General features: G+C 56.2%; 2 protein-coding genes across 5 annotated transcripts in view; one reads left to right on the top strand and one right to left on the bottom strand.

Annotated features, from left to right (window-relative positions):
• The first annotated feature begins 3,425 nt into the window (after positions 1 to 3,425).
• LPXN (leupaxin) lies at positions 3,426 to 7,084 on the top strand. Of its 4 annotated transcripts, XM_055814547.1 has the most exons (9): positions 3,639 to 3,874; positions 4,759 to 4,907; positions 5,044 to 5,099; positions 5,469 to 5,571; positions 5,649 to 5,804; positions 5,904 to 6,077; positions 6,153 to 6,234; positions 6,463 to 6,611; positions 6,688 to 7,084. In XM_055814547.1, the coding sequence occupies exons 1-9, from the start codon at positions 3,862 to 3,864 to the stop codon at positions 6,952 to 6,954; spliced, it is 1,149 nt and encodes a 382-aa protein (XP_055670522.1). In that variant the 5' UTR covers positions 3,639 to 3,861; the 3' UTR covers positions 6,955 to 7,084. The 4 variants fall into 4 exon arrangements, with proteins under 4 accessions (XP_055670523.1, XP_055670521.1, XP_055670524.1 ...); XM_055814546.1 differs by having other exon boundaries at positions 3,632 to 3,874; positions 6,463 to 7,084; XM_055814548.1 differs by lacking the exon at positions 4,759 to 4,907 and having other exon boundaries at positions 3,426 to 3,874; positions 5,488 to 5,571; positions 6,463 to 7,084.
• Positions 7,085 to 7,943: 859 nt separating this feature from the next.
• Positions 7,944 to 17,021, bottom strand: part of CTNND1 (catenin delta 1) — a 31,364-nt gene continuing 22,286 nt past the window's right edge. Inside the window, 15 exon segments of the mRNA XM_055814543.1 lie at positions 7,944 to 9,597; positions 9,789 to 9,854; positions 10,014 to 10,111; positions 10,244 to 10,291; positions 10,611 to 10,698; positions 11,282 to 11,396; positions 11,502 to 11,694; positions 11,950 to 12,100; positions 12,695 to 12,822; positions 14,247 to 14,315; positions 14,573 to 14,590; positions 14,988 to 15,141; positions 15,776 to 15,893; positions 16,194 to 16,377; positions 16,491 to 16,954. Of these exon segments, the coding sequence (XP_055670518.1) occupies positions 9,586 to 9,597; positions 9,789 to 9,854; positions 10,014 to 10,111; positions 10,244 to 10,291; positions 10,611 to 10,698; positions 11,282 to 11,396; positions 11,502 to 11,694; positions 11,950 to 12,100; positions 12,695 to 12,822; positions 14,247 to 14,315; positions 14,573 to 14,590; positions 14,988 to 15,141; positions 15,776 to 15,893; positions 16,194 to 16,377; positions 16,491 to 16,954 (1,906 nt within the window). The 3' untranslated portion in view covers positions 7,944 to 9,585.

The following is a 17,021-nucleotide window of genomic DNA, read 5'->3' as shown; positions in this document are numbered from 1 at the left end:
TTGAGTTTCAAGTCCTAAGCTTTATTAAATAAGGCTAGAAAACAAGAGTGCATCCAAATCTCCATTCCTCAGTTCGTGAGAGTGCTCTAACAAAGCTTTTTACTGTGGAGAACAGCATACGGTCTGATTCCTCTTGGCAAAAACACTGGGCTGTGGAGAGAAGTACATCCTAACACGAAAGTTAAAGAATTAGAAAAATTTGAGACACTCACATGGTTCCTTCTGTCAGTTCCAGACCAAGGCCATAGGCTGCCGACCCAGCCTCCCACAGGTGCTGTGACAGTGTGCTTTCTCAGCAGCAGCATTTTGTAAAGGCAATATGCAAACCTTCTCCAGCATTGGTTACCTGAGTGGTTTGAGACTCATTTTCAGTCCAGACACAGTTTGGCTGGCCCTTACTTTTTGTCAGTCCAATGTCAATCTGTCAGTTTTCTTTCAATTGAAATGTTTCTCTTCTCAAGAAGGAAATCTCAGCTAGAATTTAAGTAGCGTCTGCTACTGCTGTTTGCATTGTAAGCAGCTAAAAATAGTCTTTCCCTCCCCAAGGACCTGTCTAGCTGGAAAACTGATTGACATCACTTTCCAAACTAACTATTCTGCAGCATTAACCCATATTCTCTGCTATGAAATGACTTTGCTTTTATTCTTAAATAAAATTATTGTATTTCACACTAGAGAGTCTCAATGCGGGAAGTTACTCTCAAGTTCCTGTCATGATTGCTTTTGCCTTTGTAGGCAAGGTGGAGTGTTGCTTAATTCTTGTTAAAATAGTCTGGTGAAACCACTGCGCAGAACTACGGGTCAGATCAGGATGTGGCTCAGCCATTTGCATTTGCTAGGCTTGTGTTTTGCAATGGGAGATTTTGTAATGCGAAGTTACAGTTCCAGATGCTTGTTTACACTAGGGCTCACATTATCACTGGAGGGGGAGAGTAAATCACTGAGAAGTCTAAAAATAACCCAAAACCTTTCACAGACAGGAAAGTTCTGTTGTTTGCAGAAAGGGAAGTGTCTGACACAATGATCTCTCAAAGTAACCATCAGGGAGTGATACAAGCAGTGCCTCACTTTGTCTTTTGGGTAGCTCTCCGTATTGCTTGTCTCAAAAATTACCATGGGACTCACAGCTTAGCGTGCCACGTGGCTTTTCTTGAGATGGTGCCCTGCTGGATGTCCATACTGTGGGCAGATAACAAAAGAGCTGTCACCGACACAGAGTGTCAGTAATTAAGTGAACCTCGGCATGCCAGCTTGGTACAAAGAGGCTTAATTCAACCCCATTCCACTCTGACAGTGCAGATGGGATCAGCAGCGTGTGAGAACAGGTGGCCAAGAATGCGTCAGCGCGGCCTGTGCAGCAAGCGTTCATGCCTCAGCTGTGCAGGGTGCAGCTCCCACTACCCGGGAGTTCAGCGGGCCCACAGAGAGGGTGGAGTGGACCCACGGAGGGGATGGACTTGGCAGGCACAGGCTCAGCCCAGTTGTCAGCAGAGCTCATGGCTGTCTGTGAGGGTGTTTACAGGTTCTGACTGCAGAGCCTCTTCCAGGTGCTGATGGATGGTTGCATCCTGCTGGTCTGCTGCCACAGAGAACTTTTTAATGCCACTTACTTTTATATGGCCTTGAGGTGATCCTCTCCATTGCCAGGATCAGTAATATTTCTGAAGCAGCCGCTTCTTGTGCTTCTGGGCCATTTTGTGGCAAATCGTGTATCTAGAGGCAGTGCAGCGCTTGATTGCAACCCTTTCTTCCAGGATCTCCTGAAAGCTTTCCCCATGAGGCGTGAAGCTGCACTCGGAACTGGGGCTCCTCTTGCCTAGCAGTGCTAGAAAAACACCTGAGGCTTATTTGGCTTTATCTGGAATAGGTTATTTTTCTGAACAAGCCTCTTCCCTGGGGATGAAATGGAGGAGTGGCAGAAGAGAGGCAAAGCCAGAGATTACAGAAGTGAGTTCAAACAGATACCCACGGTTTGGGAGGTGTGGCAGACGTAAGAGACATTGCAAGAAGTGCCGCGCATCCACAGAAGCAGCAGGGAGCCGTGGGCTCTGGCTGCATGGCTCATAACTTTTGCTCCCAAGGCTTTTATAGCATCCTTGAAACCCCAGGGCTGCCCACACTCAGGAGCCTAGCAAGGATGTGGTGACTCTTGCAAGCTTGCACTGGGCTAGTAGCCAGGGTGTCTGAGGTGTTATCCATGTACCTACAAGGTGATGCCTCCTGCAAAAAAACAAGCAAAAGCACAAAGGACATGTCAAGCCACACACCACCTCCTCTGCACGTGGCATCTAGGGATTAATAACCTGGCTCTAACAAGTGTGCGGCAGGGGTGTTGCGGTGGGATGATAGACCAGCAAGGGGGAGGGCGCCAGCAGCAGTGTGGGGGAAACCCCTGTCAAAGCAGGTTGGAAAAGCAGCTCTGGCGGAGAAAATGGAGCTGGAGGGTTGTGGTGGAACAGGGGGAGCATCTTGGTGCCCTGCTCCCCTGCCATGTTATCCCAGGTGTCTACATCTCAGGTGTGGGGCACGTTTTGATTGCAGACATCATTGCACTGCCATCTCCTGCTATTCCCCTGTCTACTAGTGCAACAAGTAGGCCAGTTCTTTACCTCTCCCTGCTGCAGCAGCTTCTGCTTCATCCTCCAGCCCAGATTACTGACCAGTCCCTTGAAGCTGTTCCAATATCCACTGGCTGCTCTCAGTAGTGCCAAAACATTTCTCTGCTTAAAGGCTAAGCCATAAATGTCACCAGATCCCCCTCACAGGGGTTGGGCATTGGTGGAGGCACTGGGGATAACGGCAGTACCCATGGGTCTGTCTTCCCAAATGGTTCCCAACAGTGAGGGACCCGCGTCCTGGGGGCAGGCAGACAGCCACCTCACCTTGCTGGCAGAAATGCCTGTGTTGCCCCTGCCTCAAGGCATGCATTCAGGTGCTCGTGGGCTCATTGCCTGAAACGGCTGCATGGGGAGCTCAGAGGCTGACACAGTTCTGCTTGGAAGAAGCAGAAAAGTTCCAATGGTGGTTAAATCACACAAATTGCCAGCACAAAACAGCACCGCGGTCTGCTGCTGGGTGTTGTGCCTGGCTGGCAGAGACGTGCTAAGTGCATGTATCCTGATGCCTGTAGGGTCAGGGCTGAGCTGTGCCCAGCAGCCGCACACGTGGTACCTCTGGGAAACCTTTAAATGGGCCAAGGCATTAACGCAGGGAGAGGGTGGCACAGCCACCAGCTTCAGCCGTGCCACTGCCGCCCAGTGCAGTGAGCCCAGTCCTTGTGCTCACACCGGCTCTAAGTGACACAAAGGGATTTGCTGTTACCTGGAAATCAAGAAGAGGTTCCAAAAGCATCCTACCAAAGGGCAAGGCTGTGTTAGAGCATGCCAGCGCTGTGAGTCCTGTGCCTGCTTCCACCACACCATCACAAATGCATTTCCACCCAGCACAGCAATGCCATCCCTTGCCACATGAAGCTGGTAGCTTCTGGAAGGGGCCTGGGTCTGCAGGACACATGCGCTCTGGATTCCAGCTGAGAAGTCCAAGGAGCTTGGCTGGTTTTATGAGTCAGGAGCTCCCTGGAAAACCTGCTGGCCAGTTTCTTCCCCCTCCAGCCCCAACCCAGGGCTGCTCTCGGCCCCCCTTGCCCCAGCCTTTGCCACCGCATTCCGCCTGCTGCCTTTCACACGTGGCGCACAGCACGCAACCCGCAAAGGAAGAACCTCAAGCGACAAACCCCAGCCCTGGGGGCGGAGGCGAGGCTGGAGAGCGGAACTGAAAGCCCACACAGCCCAGTCTGCCCGCTCGCTGCCCTGCAGGCGCTGCCCCAGCTCCCCGGCCGTGGGGACCCTGTGCTGAGGCAGGATGGAGGATTTAGGTAAGCCGCCCCTCACCCAGAGCCAGGCTCGGTGCTGGATCATGCCTTCCATGGCTTGGGGGAGCCTCGTCCTTTGTCTTCCTCAAGGTCAGGTGGGGATGCTGCAGAGGGGACAGCAGGGGAACCATACTGCCTGCTGTACCTCCCCTCCGCCATATCTCAGGGGGCAAACGGGGCCCAGGTGGCTGAGCAAGTGCTCAGCCAAAAATGGAGAGCGCTTGAAGGCAGGAAACGGGCCGCAGCAGCGATGCAATCCTGGCTGCACACAATGGTGCCCAGCAGCCCAAGGGTGTGGCACGGTGTCCGAGGGTGCTGGGAGTCACCCCTGGCCTGGGCTGGGGGAGACGGGGTCAGGAAAGCAGCTGCACTGGGGGACGGAGGGGCATCCCTCCATCTCCTGGTGCCGGTGCAAGGGCAGGAAGATGTCGAGGGACGGCCAAAGTAGCGAGGTAAAAGTGAAAGGTGTGGAAGGTGAAAGCGCTTTGCCGGCCCTGTGGGACATGCCGCCCCTGCGGGACATGCTGCTCTGGCTGCACAGAAAGGATGGAGGCTTAGCTCTCTCGTGCCAGGGCTCATGCTAGGATGAACAGGAGGGCTGGTGGATGTTTCTTTGTAAGCCAGAAATTATGTGCAGGGGAAGCAGGACCCCTGTTGCCAGCGGTCCCCCATGCTCCAGGAAGGCTGTGCAGCGCAGTGGGCACATCCTGCACTGGGGATGGGGGTTGGGGTGAGGGTGCTCAGGGCCACCACAGCCCCTTGGCAGAAGCTGCTGTGCTGCTGCTTTTGCTTCTGAGATTTCAGGAGCGGCACATGACTGCTTGGGGGGTGCACAGGCAGGGGGGCAGCCAGCGGCTAGGGCACCCAACCTGGGTCTCTCCATGCAGATGCTCTGCTGGCAGAACTGGAGCAGAGCTCTCGCCCAGCCCCCAAGGACTGTGTGCCGCAGGTGCCCAGCTCCTGCAAGCAGGATCCTGTCGCAGCCAGGCCCTCAGCCCCCTGCGGCCAGCAGCCGGTTGCCTCGGCAGCCCTGAAGGTAACACCTCAACACGGTGGGGCTGGCAGCTGAGACCCTGCTCAGCAAGTGACAGGGGTGGTGGCACTGGGCAGGCAGCAAAGGGTGCCAGGGCAGCAGCCTGTGGGTTTTGGGCTGCAAGGTTTTGTCCTTCCAGGCGCAGCTGCCACCTCAGGCTCAGCCTCAGAGAGAGGATTTGAAGGCAGCATACAGGTAAAAACATAGCCGCGGGAGGGCAAAAATCATCTGGGGCTACCATTTCTATGGCTTGGACTCATCCTCTGGGGTCACCTGGCCTCCCACACGTCCCCCCAAATAACAGGTCCTTCCATGAGCTGGGGCAGAGGGGTTGCATCTTGCATCCCTGCAGCATTGCTGGCGTGAGGGCTAGGCTTCTAGCAGACCCCTCCCTACCACACATGGCCACCCCTGCCAGCACATCCCCAGGGAGGTCCCCTGTCCCTACTGCGGCCTGTGGAGAAAGGGCAGCAGCCCATGGGGGTGGAGGACTCCCAGTCCAGGCACCCTCTGGCCGACGGGCTGGAAGTGGCAGCATCCCTCACTCTCTGCGATGCCCAACAGCCCCATACCGGTCCCACAGCCGCTGCTGCCGTCGCCCCCACCCACAGCAGCTGCCCGGCAGCTGGACGAGCTCCTGGCTGACCTGGGCCACATGCAGAGCAAGGTGAGCCTCCTTCCTGTGGGAAAGGAGACTGGGGGGGCTGGACCCCACCCAGCCCTCACCACCCTCCCTCCTGGCAGCTAGTGGCTGTGGGGCAGGGAGCCGGGGTGCCAGCGGAGCCCAAGTCCCTGCTGGACAATATGCTGGGCAGCCTCACACGGGACCTGCAGGAGCTGGGAATCGCAGCCACCCCCGCTGGCGTCTGCACCGCCTGCCACAAGCCCATCTCCGGCAGGGTGAGCCCCCGTGCCTCCATCCTAGCACCCCTCTTCCCTCGGCTCGCAGCATCCCTGGGAGCTGCTCTCACTGCAGCCCCCCACCCCCACCCCCCGCAGGTGCTTACAGCCCTGGGCAAAACCTGGCACCCCGAGCACTTCACCTGTGCCCACTGCGGGCAGGAGCTGGGGGGCCAGGCCTTCTTTGAGCGGGGTGGGCGGGCATACTGCGAGGATGACTACCACCAGGCCTTTTCCCCCCGCTGCGCCTACTGTGCTGGCCCCATCCGCGAGGTAAGCGCCCCCCCCCCCCCAGCCTCCCCTGCCAGCCCCCGCCACCAGCCACCTTCACCTTGTGTCTTCCTGCAGAAAGTCCTCACAGCCCTGGACCAGACCTGGCACCCCGAGCACTTCTTCTGCGCCCACTGTGGGAAGGTGTTTGGAGACGACGGTACGTCCCGGGGAAGGCTGTGGGGGTACTGCCCCCATCGCCCCCGCTCTGGGTGTGCCCTGCCATAGCCCTGCCCTCACGCCCACTGCCCCCAGCCCGGGTAACCCCCCCTCCACAGCCCACCCTTGCCTCACCCCGCGTTCCCCCTTGGTCTGCCCCTTGCCGCCCACCCGGCCCCCGCCGTCAGCCTCCCCCAGGCGGGTGCCCACCCCAGCGCCCTCCCCGCAGCTTTCCACGAGCACAGCGGGAAGCCGTACTGCCGCCAGGACTTCCTGGCCATGTTTGCCCCGAAGTGCCAGGGCTGCGAGCGCCCTGTGACAGACAATTACCTGACGGCTCTGCACGGCGTCTGGCACCCCGAGTGCTTCGTCTGCGCGGTGAGTGCCCAGCGGGGACCCAGGGGTGAGCGTGTTCCTGAGGCTGTGCCAGCCTTCCCCGTCTTCTTCCACCCAGGAGTGCCTGAGCGGCTTCGCCGGTGGCTCCTTCTACGAGCTGGAGGGTCGGCCCTACTGCGAGCTGCACTTCCACCAGCGGCAGGGCAGCATCTGCCACGGCTGCGGCCACCCGGTCACCGGCCGCTGCATCACAGCTGCAGGGCGCAAGTACCACCCCGAGCACTTCATCTGCGCCTACTGCCTGGGGCAGCTGCGGAAAGGCACCTTCCGCGAGCGCGGCAACAAGATGTACTGCCAGGCTTGCCACGACAAGCTCTTCCTCTGAGCCCCCAGCACGCAGCCACCCTTCCCGCCTGCCTGCCTGGCCCCAGCACCGTCCGGCTGAGCTGAACACACCTCGTATTCTTCCACCCACCAACGTCTCTCGACCTGAAGCAATAAAACATCTAGCCCTACCTTCGCTCCCCTCGCTGGTGGCTTTGGGGGACAAGGATGCAAGGCAAGCTGGGAGGGCTGGAGGCCCTCATAGCCAGGCACATCCACTGATGCTCCACAGCACCACAGGTGTACCAGGTCCCCATCTCCCAGGGCACAGGAAGCCAGGGGCAACTGCCTCAGCTGCTGTTCCCCCATAACCCAGAGCAGAGCAGCCCCAGCCTCCCTGGCAGAGCAGTTTGAGCACCAGCAGTGCTGTGCCATGCAGGACGCCAGCACCACCCCAGCCCTCATCACCACAAGCCCACATCCTGCCACCACAGAGCAAAAAGTGCTGCTCTGTGCTCCAGTGAAGTCTTTCCAACAGCAACACAGCTTCAGAAAGAGCTGGTTTGAAGCAGAAGCCAGAAAACTACTTCTAACGAGGTATTTCCACAAAGTTACAGAACTTCTTTCTGTATTTATTTTCACATGCACACATGGCTGAAAGCAAAGTGAGCCCACAGGGTGTTTCAGCCTGGCTCCACTATTCCCCAGGAAAGGATGCACCTGTTTACAGCCTAGCCCCACTCCACAGGGGTCACCAGCAAGGTATCCCAGCAGGAAGCCCCCGTGCTCAGGAGAGGGAGGGCTCTCCCCTACCTCCTGAACAGCCCCAAGCACCGGGGGAAGGGGCATTGTGTGGAAACCACACACACACACACACACACAACACCACCCCAAAAAAACTCGAAAGAGGACAACACATCACTCCAGCCCAAGAAAGGGTTTATCACAAAGTGGCGCATTTTGGAGCCACACACTGAGCACAGCCCTGACCCCAGAAAACATGCTTAGGCCTAACTGCAAAGCTACAAAGACCAAGGTGGCAGGCTTAGGTGGAAGGCACACAGACACACTTTAAAAACTTTATTTATATAAAAAAAATCATTTTGTTTTAAAAGCGTTACAAGAGTGTGCACAGGAATCAGACAAGGAATGGCTTGTTGCTCCTCGCTCCCCTCCTCCCTAGCCCCACTCCCTGCCAGGGCAGAGGTGGCCCAGGAGAACCAGGGGAGGGGAGGAGAGAAGAGGGAAGCTTTTTTTTTTTTGGTTCATTTGGAATTAAAAATTAAGAAAAGGAATTAGTGTTTTACATATTTAAAGGAAGAGAGAAGAGTTAGACCCCAGAACAAAACCAAACAGAGCTGAGGTGGGGCTGGAGCCAGGGAGGGCTCAGGCAGAGCAGAGAGGTGCTTCTGGGCAGAGTGGCAGGCAGGAGCAAGGCACCAGTTCTGCCTACCACAGCCTCCCTGCTCCCCTTTTCAGGAGTGCCAGACTGGGGACGGCTCCTGCTCCAGTTTGCAGCCTCCTACCCAGGCTTCCAGTTGCACAGGGAGCCCAAGGGCTCCCCAGAACACCACAGCACTAAGATGTGCTGGGATCCCCCCAAAAAACAGGCTTCCAGCCCCACTTCAGACAGTTAAGGCTCCCAGTGGGGAAAGGAAGAGCTCAGCCCTGCCAGAAGCCTGGGAAACACCCTTTCCCCAGCAAAGAAGCCAGACAGTACAATTCAGAGAGCTATTTCACAGTGGCAAAAGAAAGGCACATGTCAAGAGAAAGTCTCCGGAGGCAGCTGGTGCACGGGGGTGAGAGGGGGGGGATCCTGGTCCTCACACCTGGCTCATAGCGTGCCCCTAGAAGCCTGCCTCTCCCAAAAGCCCTGCTGCATCTCCTCCTCCCACAGGGACCCATCGCCTCCCACTTGGGGAGGCACATCCCAAGCCCCCTGCACTGACCATCCTCTGCACATAAGGATCCCTCCTCACACAGTCACTGGGTGGGGACCAGCCACCCCATCCAGACCCCTCCGCAGGATCTAGAACCAGATCCGCTCCTTCCCATGCCCCTCACAAAGCCTCACTTAGAGTAAAGCAAGAGAAGTTATTGCTGTTTTTTCCTTCCCCTCATCCCCCCCCGTGACTCCAGCCCCCCTCATCCTGGTCCCACCACCACCAGGGAGGGGATGCTCCTTTCCCCCACAGCCCTGGCTGAAGAGTGATCCTGCACAAAAATATATCCTATAGGCAACAAAACAAAAGACAAAAAAGGCGCCAAGTGAGGTCCCAGTCTCTGTCCCTGCAGACGTCCCCGAGCAGAGGGAAGACGTGAGAGAGAAGGCAGCTCCTGGTCAAGGCAGATATCTCTAGTCCTTTTGCAGCATCCACACCGGTTGATCCGGCAGTCAGGCAGCAGGGTTTTACTCTCTGGAGGAAGGAGGTGGCGGAGGACAGGGAGGAAGTTATTGGTCGAGGTGTCCCAGAACGGGGAGGTGCAGCGGTCTAGAGGAGGCAGAGTGGCCCAGGTTGCCCCTGGGGGACCAGGCCCAGTCATTTGGCTGGCTAGTTGGCACAAACAGTCCAGCAAAAAATCCAGGAATAAGACAAGGTAAAAGTCGGTCCATTCCACCACAAAGAGTTATATATATATTTATATATAATATATATTATCAACCCAAACTGAGTGGAGGTGGGGATGCCAGCTAGATCTTCTGCTGTGGAGAGAGAGGGAGAGACATTAGCACGCCCAGTAATCAAGTGAGCAGCATGATCATGGCCCTGATGGATAGGGCAGCGATTGCAGGCAGCAGCAATCAGATCAGAATTTGTTTGGCCAAAGCACCCCTAACAGCAGAGCAGGATCTGTCACCACTGTTCAGATTGGGCAGGACACTGCGGGACATACCGACACAGGGGAACACACAGCATTCTCCTCCTCCACCTCAGGTGGCGATTCCTGCCCCTCTTCCTGCTGCAGACACACAGGGGTTAGTAGGGGTGATAGAAGGGTGGGGTGTTAGCTGTGGGAGCCCAGCTCTCCCCTCCTCCTGCCAGCCAGGACAACTATGTGTCACACCTCCTGTCACACCCAGTCCCACTCACTCTTTCCTCATTAGGAAGAGCTGCTCACCATCAATGGTGCTGCCTTCACTGGCTCCATATCTCCGAGGTCACCAGATCGGTCCAGTGTCCTGCTGTGGTCCCTCTCATTGAGTGTGGAATAGTTGTCTGGAGCAGGAAAGGGGACAGTCAGTCATGTCACCTCCATGGGAGGCAACATCATTGCCATCTGAATTTGAGGTCTTCCCCTGCCCAGCACACCAAGGAGGCAAGATGCTCCCATTCCAGTCCCTCTCCTACCTGGTCCCATGTTGCTCATCTGGATCTCCTCCCGGGAGGATTTCTTGTCTGCAAGCATGGGAGAGCAGTAGATCAGACACAGCCCCTGCAGTCACAGGCAGCAGAGGAACCACTACCTACCCCAGCTAGAGGAACCCAGACCCAGCACAGTTGACCCAAGGACGCTGCAGGACCTATGCTAACTGCATGCATCACTTCTAGCCCTGAGAAGCCACCTAAAGCCCAAACTGATGGTCTTGTGTGACCAGCTGTGGCCACCAAGAAAGCCAGGGCTGAAGAGCAGGGAGGGGACAGTGGCCAGCTGTTCTGGGTACAGACCAGGTGGAAGGACGACAGTGGGGAGAGGTGCTGAAGGGCAGGCACATACCGGATTTTTGGTTCCTGTCGATGAGAGGCAAGGTGCTGTCATCAAATGAGTTGCCTCCCTGGGTCCGAGAGACATTGCTCAGGTTCACCTGGAGCATCAGACAGTGACCACTCACATCCTGGCCCAGGCATTCCTTCCTCATCAGCACATCCCATCCCTCCAGCCCCCAACACCAGGACAGACCCAGGAACCCTCCCACAGCCCCCAAGCAAGGGGCCTGAAGCAACCAGAGAGTGCTCCAGAGCCCACAGCTGCACCCACGTTAGAGTGGGGGTGGCCTGCCTGGACCGGGTCCGGGCAGCACCCTGCCCCTAAGCAGCAAGGACAGTCCCAGCTTTTGGGAAAGAAACCGAGCCCTGGAGAACCTTGTTCTTCAGCATCTCCACAGTGGCTCTTAGTGCTGCAGACTTTCCTGCCTGTAGATCTGCATGCTTATGTGTGGGACAAAGGGCTTAAAGCTTTACGGAGTGTTCCTTCCTTGGTAGGAACTTCCTGCTGGCCATTCACTGAGAAACAGCAGAGGGGACACCTTGAAGGGTCTCCAATCCTGCCAGCAAGGCAAGAGCTGAAATCCAATACCACTGAGCTCCAGGAACACCCTTCTCCCTGCTGCAGGACCCCATCTACTATCCCAGCCACAACAGGGCATCCCCATTCCCCCACCCCCATACCTGGAAATCTGACTTCTTCCAGCCTTCCTTCTCAAGTGGCTTCCGCAGCTCTTTATATCCCCAAACTGTCTGCAAGACTAGAGCAGCTGCTCGGACTTCTCTCTCTGAGCGGTTCCTAAAAGAGGCAGAGGAAGAGATGTTTGGAGACACCCATGGTCTCCAGGAAGCTCCTGGAGAAGCCCCTCCCTGCCCCTTGCATTATCCTTTGATCATAGCCTACCCAGATTTGTTGATCAGCACCAACTTCTCAATACCCTGTGTTTCCCGCAGCTTCTTGGCAGCCTCAAGGTTGTCTACAATTACTTCATTGACTGTGTTGAGGATTGACACCACTGTGTCCTCAGAGAGGTTTTTGGCTGGGGTCTGCTGGCCTCCAGGCAGGTTCTTCACTAGGTTGGGGATGGCATGTTTACCTGGGAAGGGAAAAGAGCAAGGCATGAGCAAGCAAAGAAGAGGACTGTAAGGCAGAAGGATCAGGGACTGGTGACCAGTTTTGATGTCCCTCCCAGTGGAGCTCAGCACATGCTACTCTGGGAGAGGAGCAGCTGACAGATGCTGGGCCAATGCTATGCTCACACACTTCCTTGGCTGCCAAGATCAGGAGAAAGTTCCTGCCTAACCCAAATGGATACAGAGAGCACGATGATCCTCTCCTCCACAGCCCTCACCTATCAGCTCTTTGTTACGCAAGTCAACAGCCAGGTTGCGCAGGGCTCCAGACGCTGCTTTCACCACTCGCTCGCTGTCGTGGGTCAGGAGGTCGGCGATGGCAGAGAGTCCCTTCTCCTGGCGCAGCGCTGAGCGGATGTACCGGCCGTACTGCAGGCGAAAGGCAGAGCACCAGTGTGACCCGGCAGGCATAGTCCCTGCTCCCGGGGCTGAAGCACCACTGGGAGCCCTACCACCCACCCTCATCCTGGGAATCCAGCGTCCTGGCTTCACCCGCAGTGAGACCGACTGCAGCGGTCCCATTCCTATCCCAAGGTTCCCCTGCAGGCCAGGCAGGTGGGACATCCCATGTGGTCCTTCCATACACACCAAGGGAATGCAGGTCAAAGGGCTACAGAACAGCCCCAAACCTTCGAGCCCTGCCCACACCCTACGGAGCAGCAAGAACAGCAGGGAGCTGGCTGCAGGCAGGGACACAGGCAGGCAGCCCTTGGGAAGGCACAGCTGGCAGGGAGCACAGAGCCCTTAATGGCACAGGAGAAACCTGCTTCACACCTGAACCATGCTGCTGAACAGCATCTTCTCAGGTAGTGACCCATGCACAAGGTGAACAGCCTGAAACAGCAGAGCCTTGGCCATCTACAGCTCTGCTGGTACCCCGCAGGTGATGCTCCCTGCTCCCCAAGACCCCTTTCCCTGCAACACAGATGAAGCTGGACATGGCCAGCTCTATGAGATGCTCACCGTCCAGCTGCCAGCACACAGGTTCTGAATGGCTCCTGCCGAAGCCTCTAGGATGGCTGGAGTCTTGCTTTCTTTTAGGAGGGAGATGTATATCCGGACCACTTCTGGCTGGAAGAGGAGCTCATAGCCTGCCAGAAGAACACGGGTAGGAAGAACTTACTCAAGGGCTCTGCTAGCATTGACTAATTCAAAGGAACACTGCTGGGCAGATAAGGCTGGAAGCTTTCTCCCAGGCTCACTGCTCCCTGGAGGCTGGATCCTCAGCACAGAGGGGGCCAGGCTACCCCGCAGCACCAGAAACCTCAGCCCCGATCAGCGATGCCAAGGCTGCTGCCCACAGTGCCCAGTGCACCACTGCAACTCAGGAGAGGTCTGGGCTGAGTCGCAGCACCGCTGCCAGTGGCAAGGAGACCTCAACTTCAGTACAACGTCTGGCTGAAAACCCAGCCCAAGCAAGGGCATGTGGTGGGGCAGCAAATGCTGCCACAGTGCCCAGCTGCCACAAGAGGCTCAGCCCACACTCAGCGGGAAGAAAGAGAAACACCCCAAGCCAGTGGCCACCAACACACTGAAGCAGCTTGGGTTCAGCCCATCCTCAGAGACAGAGAGCACCAGGTCTCCAGCTCTCGACTACCCCAGCAAGCAGGGATCAGGCCTTCAACTTCTAACTCTTTTTCACAGAAACATGTGCCCAGAAGTTATTCCTAAAGCACCAGTGAGATTGGTTTACAGTCATGAGGCCAGGTTTTCCACCTCATTCTCTGTCCTCAACTGTGGTGAGGGATGTCCCCAGGCCCCAAAGTCAGAACAGATGGCTCCTCAGGCTTCCACCAGAGATGGGTGCCAGCTCTTCCCACAGCCCAGGTCACCCTGAGGAGCCACTGCATACTTGAGCTGCTCCCAAGATCAGGTCTGTCCTAAGTTTCCTTATGATTCTTCTAGCTTGGACTCCTCACACTCCTGGGAGCACCAGGGTCTTCACAGGAACCACAGGGTGTTTTGGGACAGGGAGAAATGAACTCAAGCCCTAGGCTGATGCCCACTACCTGGCCAACCAGAGAGGGGCTACAATTCACAACCCTCTAGGCAGCAAGATGCTTATCCCCAGAGACTTCTTGGAATGACCCTTCCTCATGCTGGAGAACACTTTAAGTGGTTTTTTGCCTTAAATCCTGCCTGTTCTTCATGCCCAGGAAAGAAAAGCAGACAAAAGGCAATCGTGGTGAGAAGTCAAGACCACCATAGAGGGCTACCTGGCCTACGGCTGTGTCACCATGCTGTCCCCTCAGTCCCTAGGGCAACAGTTGCCTCTGCATCCCCAGAAAGTCTGTCTTGAGGCAGTGCTGACCTCTTTCAAGCACAAGCAACCTCACAACTGGCTGTGGCAGAGCTACTGTTTTTCAGCTAGCACTTGGGCAAACAGAATCTTACCTCCTCCAAACCAAACCTCTGCCCGTTTGAGAGGCTCACTTCAATGGAAAATCAACTCTACTCGCTTCTCTCCTAGACTGCTTGTGGAAAAGCAGCCCTGCGCAAACACTGAGGAACGTACCTTTGGCTGGAACTGTTCTTTTGGGAAAATCCACTGCATCGACACCAGAGTCTTCTGGGAGCTTTTTACCTTCAAAGGGCAAACAGGGAGACATAAGACACCTCTCCTCTCACCAACCCATCTAGCCCAACAGCTCTTCACCACTTGATACAAGAACAAGCCCAGAGCTAAGCTAAAGCTAAGCTACCCGCATGTCCCAGGAAGAGATGTCAAGGGCATTAGCCACACTGCAGGCAGTACGTGCCCAGCTTCAGGGTAAACCACAGAGAGCTACAGAAAAGCACCCAATCAAACCATGAAAACATTAAAACCAAGAGCACACTCACCTCTGGAGAACCATTCGTCTATTGGCGAAGCGGAGAGAAGGACAGGAGAGAGGGGAGGCAGGAGAAGAGAAGTGCCAGCAGCATCATGGGGCAGATCATTTGGCAAGAAGGTGGAGGGGAAGGGCCAACAGGAGAAAAGGGAATGTGTGGAGTTAGTGCACCATCTATCCATCACCATCCCACCACCACAGAAAAACCCACCATTAGTTTGTGTCAAGTGCCTTGGGTAAGCCAAGCAGTAGCTCCCAAAGCCAGGGGAGGCATGGACCACGGCACCTCCAGAGAAAGCTGCACTTTAGCCTTCACAAAAGAGACACTAGAGTAGGAGCACAGAGACCCAAGACCACCCTCAACCTCCACTGTAGCAGATCTCTCTTTATCCCACCTCCCTCCATGCTGCTGTCACCCAACAAACCTTTTCCCTTCTTGGCACCAAAGCAGCTTGCAGCATGGGGCCCAGTGTTGTTGGCAGGGGCCAGAGGTGTCTCCTGGTAACGCTCAGCATGGGGGATCTCACGATGGACTTGGTAGGACAAGTTTCTCAGCAGGCACACACAGTTCTCCACCAGCTAGAGAGAATGCCAGATAGTCTGACTTGGAGCAGCACATGCCCAACCCATGTCTGAGTGAGGGCCCTGTCACAGCTTGCAATGCAGAGCCAGGTCAAGGGGGTCACGCAGCTCCATCTCAGATGGAGCTGGAGCAGATCCCCATCCCAAAGCAGACATGGCCAGCTCTGCAGGCATGAGTTCACACTCTGCTGTGCCAAAGACCTCTGCTTTAAGTACAAAAATTCCAAGGAAAACTCAAGCCAATGCCTTGTCAAGGCAGATGAGGAAGCCCTGAAGCAGAGGATACCAGCATGGGGATGAGTGACACCACCGGACCCCTTGCTGGAGGGCCAACATTCCCACTGCTAAGTTCAGGATAAGTGCCAGGCACCTTCCAGTCAAAGAGTACCCAGGCCACACCTCACACAGGCTTTCTTCCCAAGCAGAGATCATGGAAAGGAGTGAGCCGGGACTGGGTTTTCCCAAGCTAATCCTGTCAGACCAAATTCCTCCCTGGTGAATATTCCGCCCATCCATTCTTCATCCATCTTGGGATGAACCCAACTTCAGCCACCATGATCAGCAGAACATTGCTAGAGCTAGTTGACAACGGAGCTCTAGACATGTGCCATCACCACCCCCACCGTGGTACCTTGCTGTCCAAGTCCTTCTGGCCAATCTCAGACTGGACGATGTAGATCAGGGCATCTACCAGCCCATCACATTCCCGCAGCTTCCGACGGGCCTCGCTCCGTTCTGAGCTCACGTTCCTGCCAGGCAAGAGAGAACTGTCACAGGAGAGACAACCGAGGGCAGGTGAGGAGCAGCCCGCACCCAGCAGAGCTCAGACAAGAGGAAAGCTCCTGTAGCACCTCCCTCCATTGAGAGGAATTCCTTCAAAAAGAAAAAAATCAAGGACTGCACCACCAGTAGCTGTCCTAGGAGACCAGCACCTCCACAGACCTCCTTCAGCCATCCAAGAGAGCTACCAGAACAGCCAGGAAGGAACATTATAGCAGCCCCAACCCACGCCAGCTCTCTGCCAGCAGCTGGCAGCCCCACTCCCATACCTAAGACAGCCAGCGGTGTTGGTGAGCACTGACTCCCACTCAATATGGCGGGGTTTTGAGTCCTCATTGGGTTCCCGCTCCCAGCCCGAGCGGGGAATGACAACCTCGTCGGTCAGAGCATGTAGTGCATGATCCACAATGGCCATCTTGATGGAGTCGTGCGAGGACAGGTTCCACAGTGTTCCTGCAATGCCACAACCAGCAAGGGATCAATCAGATCACGTGGGCTTAAAAACCTGCCCTGCGCAACTCTCACTCAAGGGCTTAGCCCCCTCCTCTCCTCCCTGGCGCCATTACCTGTGATGACCTCCGTGAGGTCCATGTCATGGGCCTTCCGCAACAGGCGGACCAGAGCAGGCACCCCATCGCAGTTCTTGATGGCAATCTTATTGTCTTGGTCCTTGCCAAAGGAAATGTTCTTGAGGGCTCCACAGGCACCATAGTGCACCTCTTTCTTGGGGTGGTCTAGCAATCCCACCAGCACAGGAATGCCCTTCAGCTTGCGCACCTCCGTCTTCACCTTGTCATTACGGTAGCAGAGGTGCTGCAGGTAGGCAGCCGCGTTGGACTTGACAGCATCCAGTCGGAAGCTCAGCATGGCTATCACCTCCGGCAGCTCCGGCTGGCGCCAGTTACCCGGGGCCAGACCTCCCTTCCGCAGGCTGTCCAGGCTAGCCAGGCTACCCCGCTCGTGCTGAGCCAGAGGGGCCCAGTAGTACCGGTCAGGGGCCACTTCATCCACCAGCATGTCTTCATAACTCCTAGGAGAGAAGACATCAGGCATCAGCACAAGCCCTGAACCAGGAGGGGATTCTGTACCCCTTTCAC

This window comes from Falco peregrinus, chromosome 9, assembly GCF_023634155.1.
Source record: "Falco peregrinus isolate bFalPer1 chromosome 9, bFalPer1.pri, whole genome shotgun sequence".
Taxonomy (NCBI): Eukaryota; Metazoa; Chordata; class Aves; order Falconiformes; family Falconidae; genus Falco; species Falco peregrinus.
The sequence above is the reverse complement of the archived record's forward strand: the minus strand, read 5'-3'. Positions and strand labels throughout refer to the sequence as shown.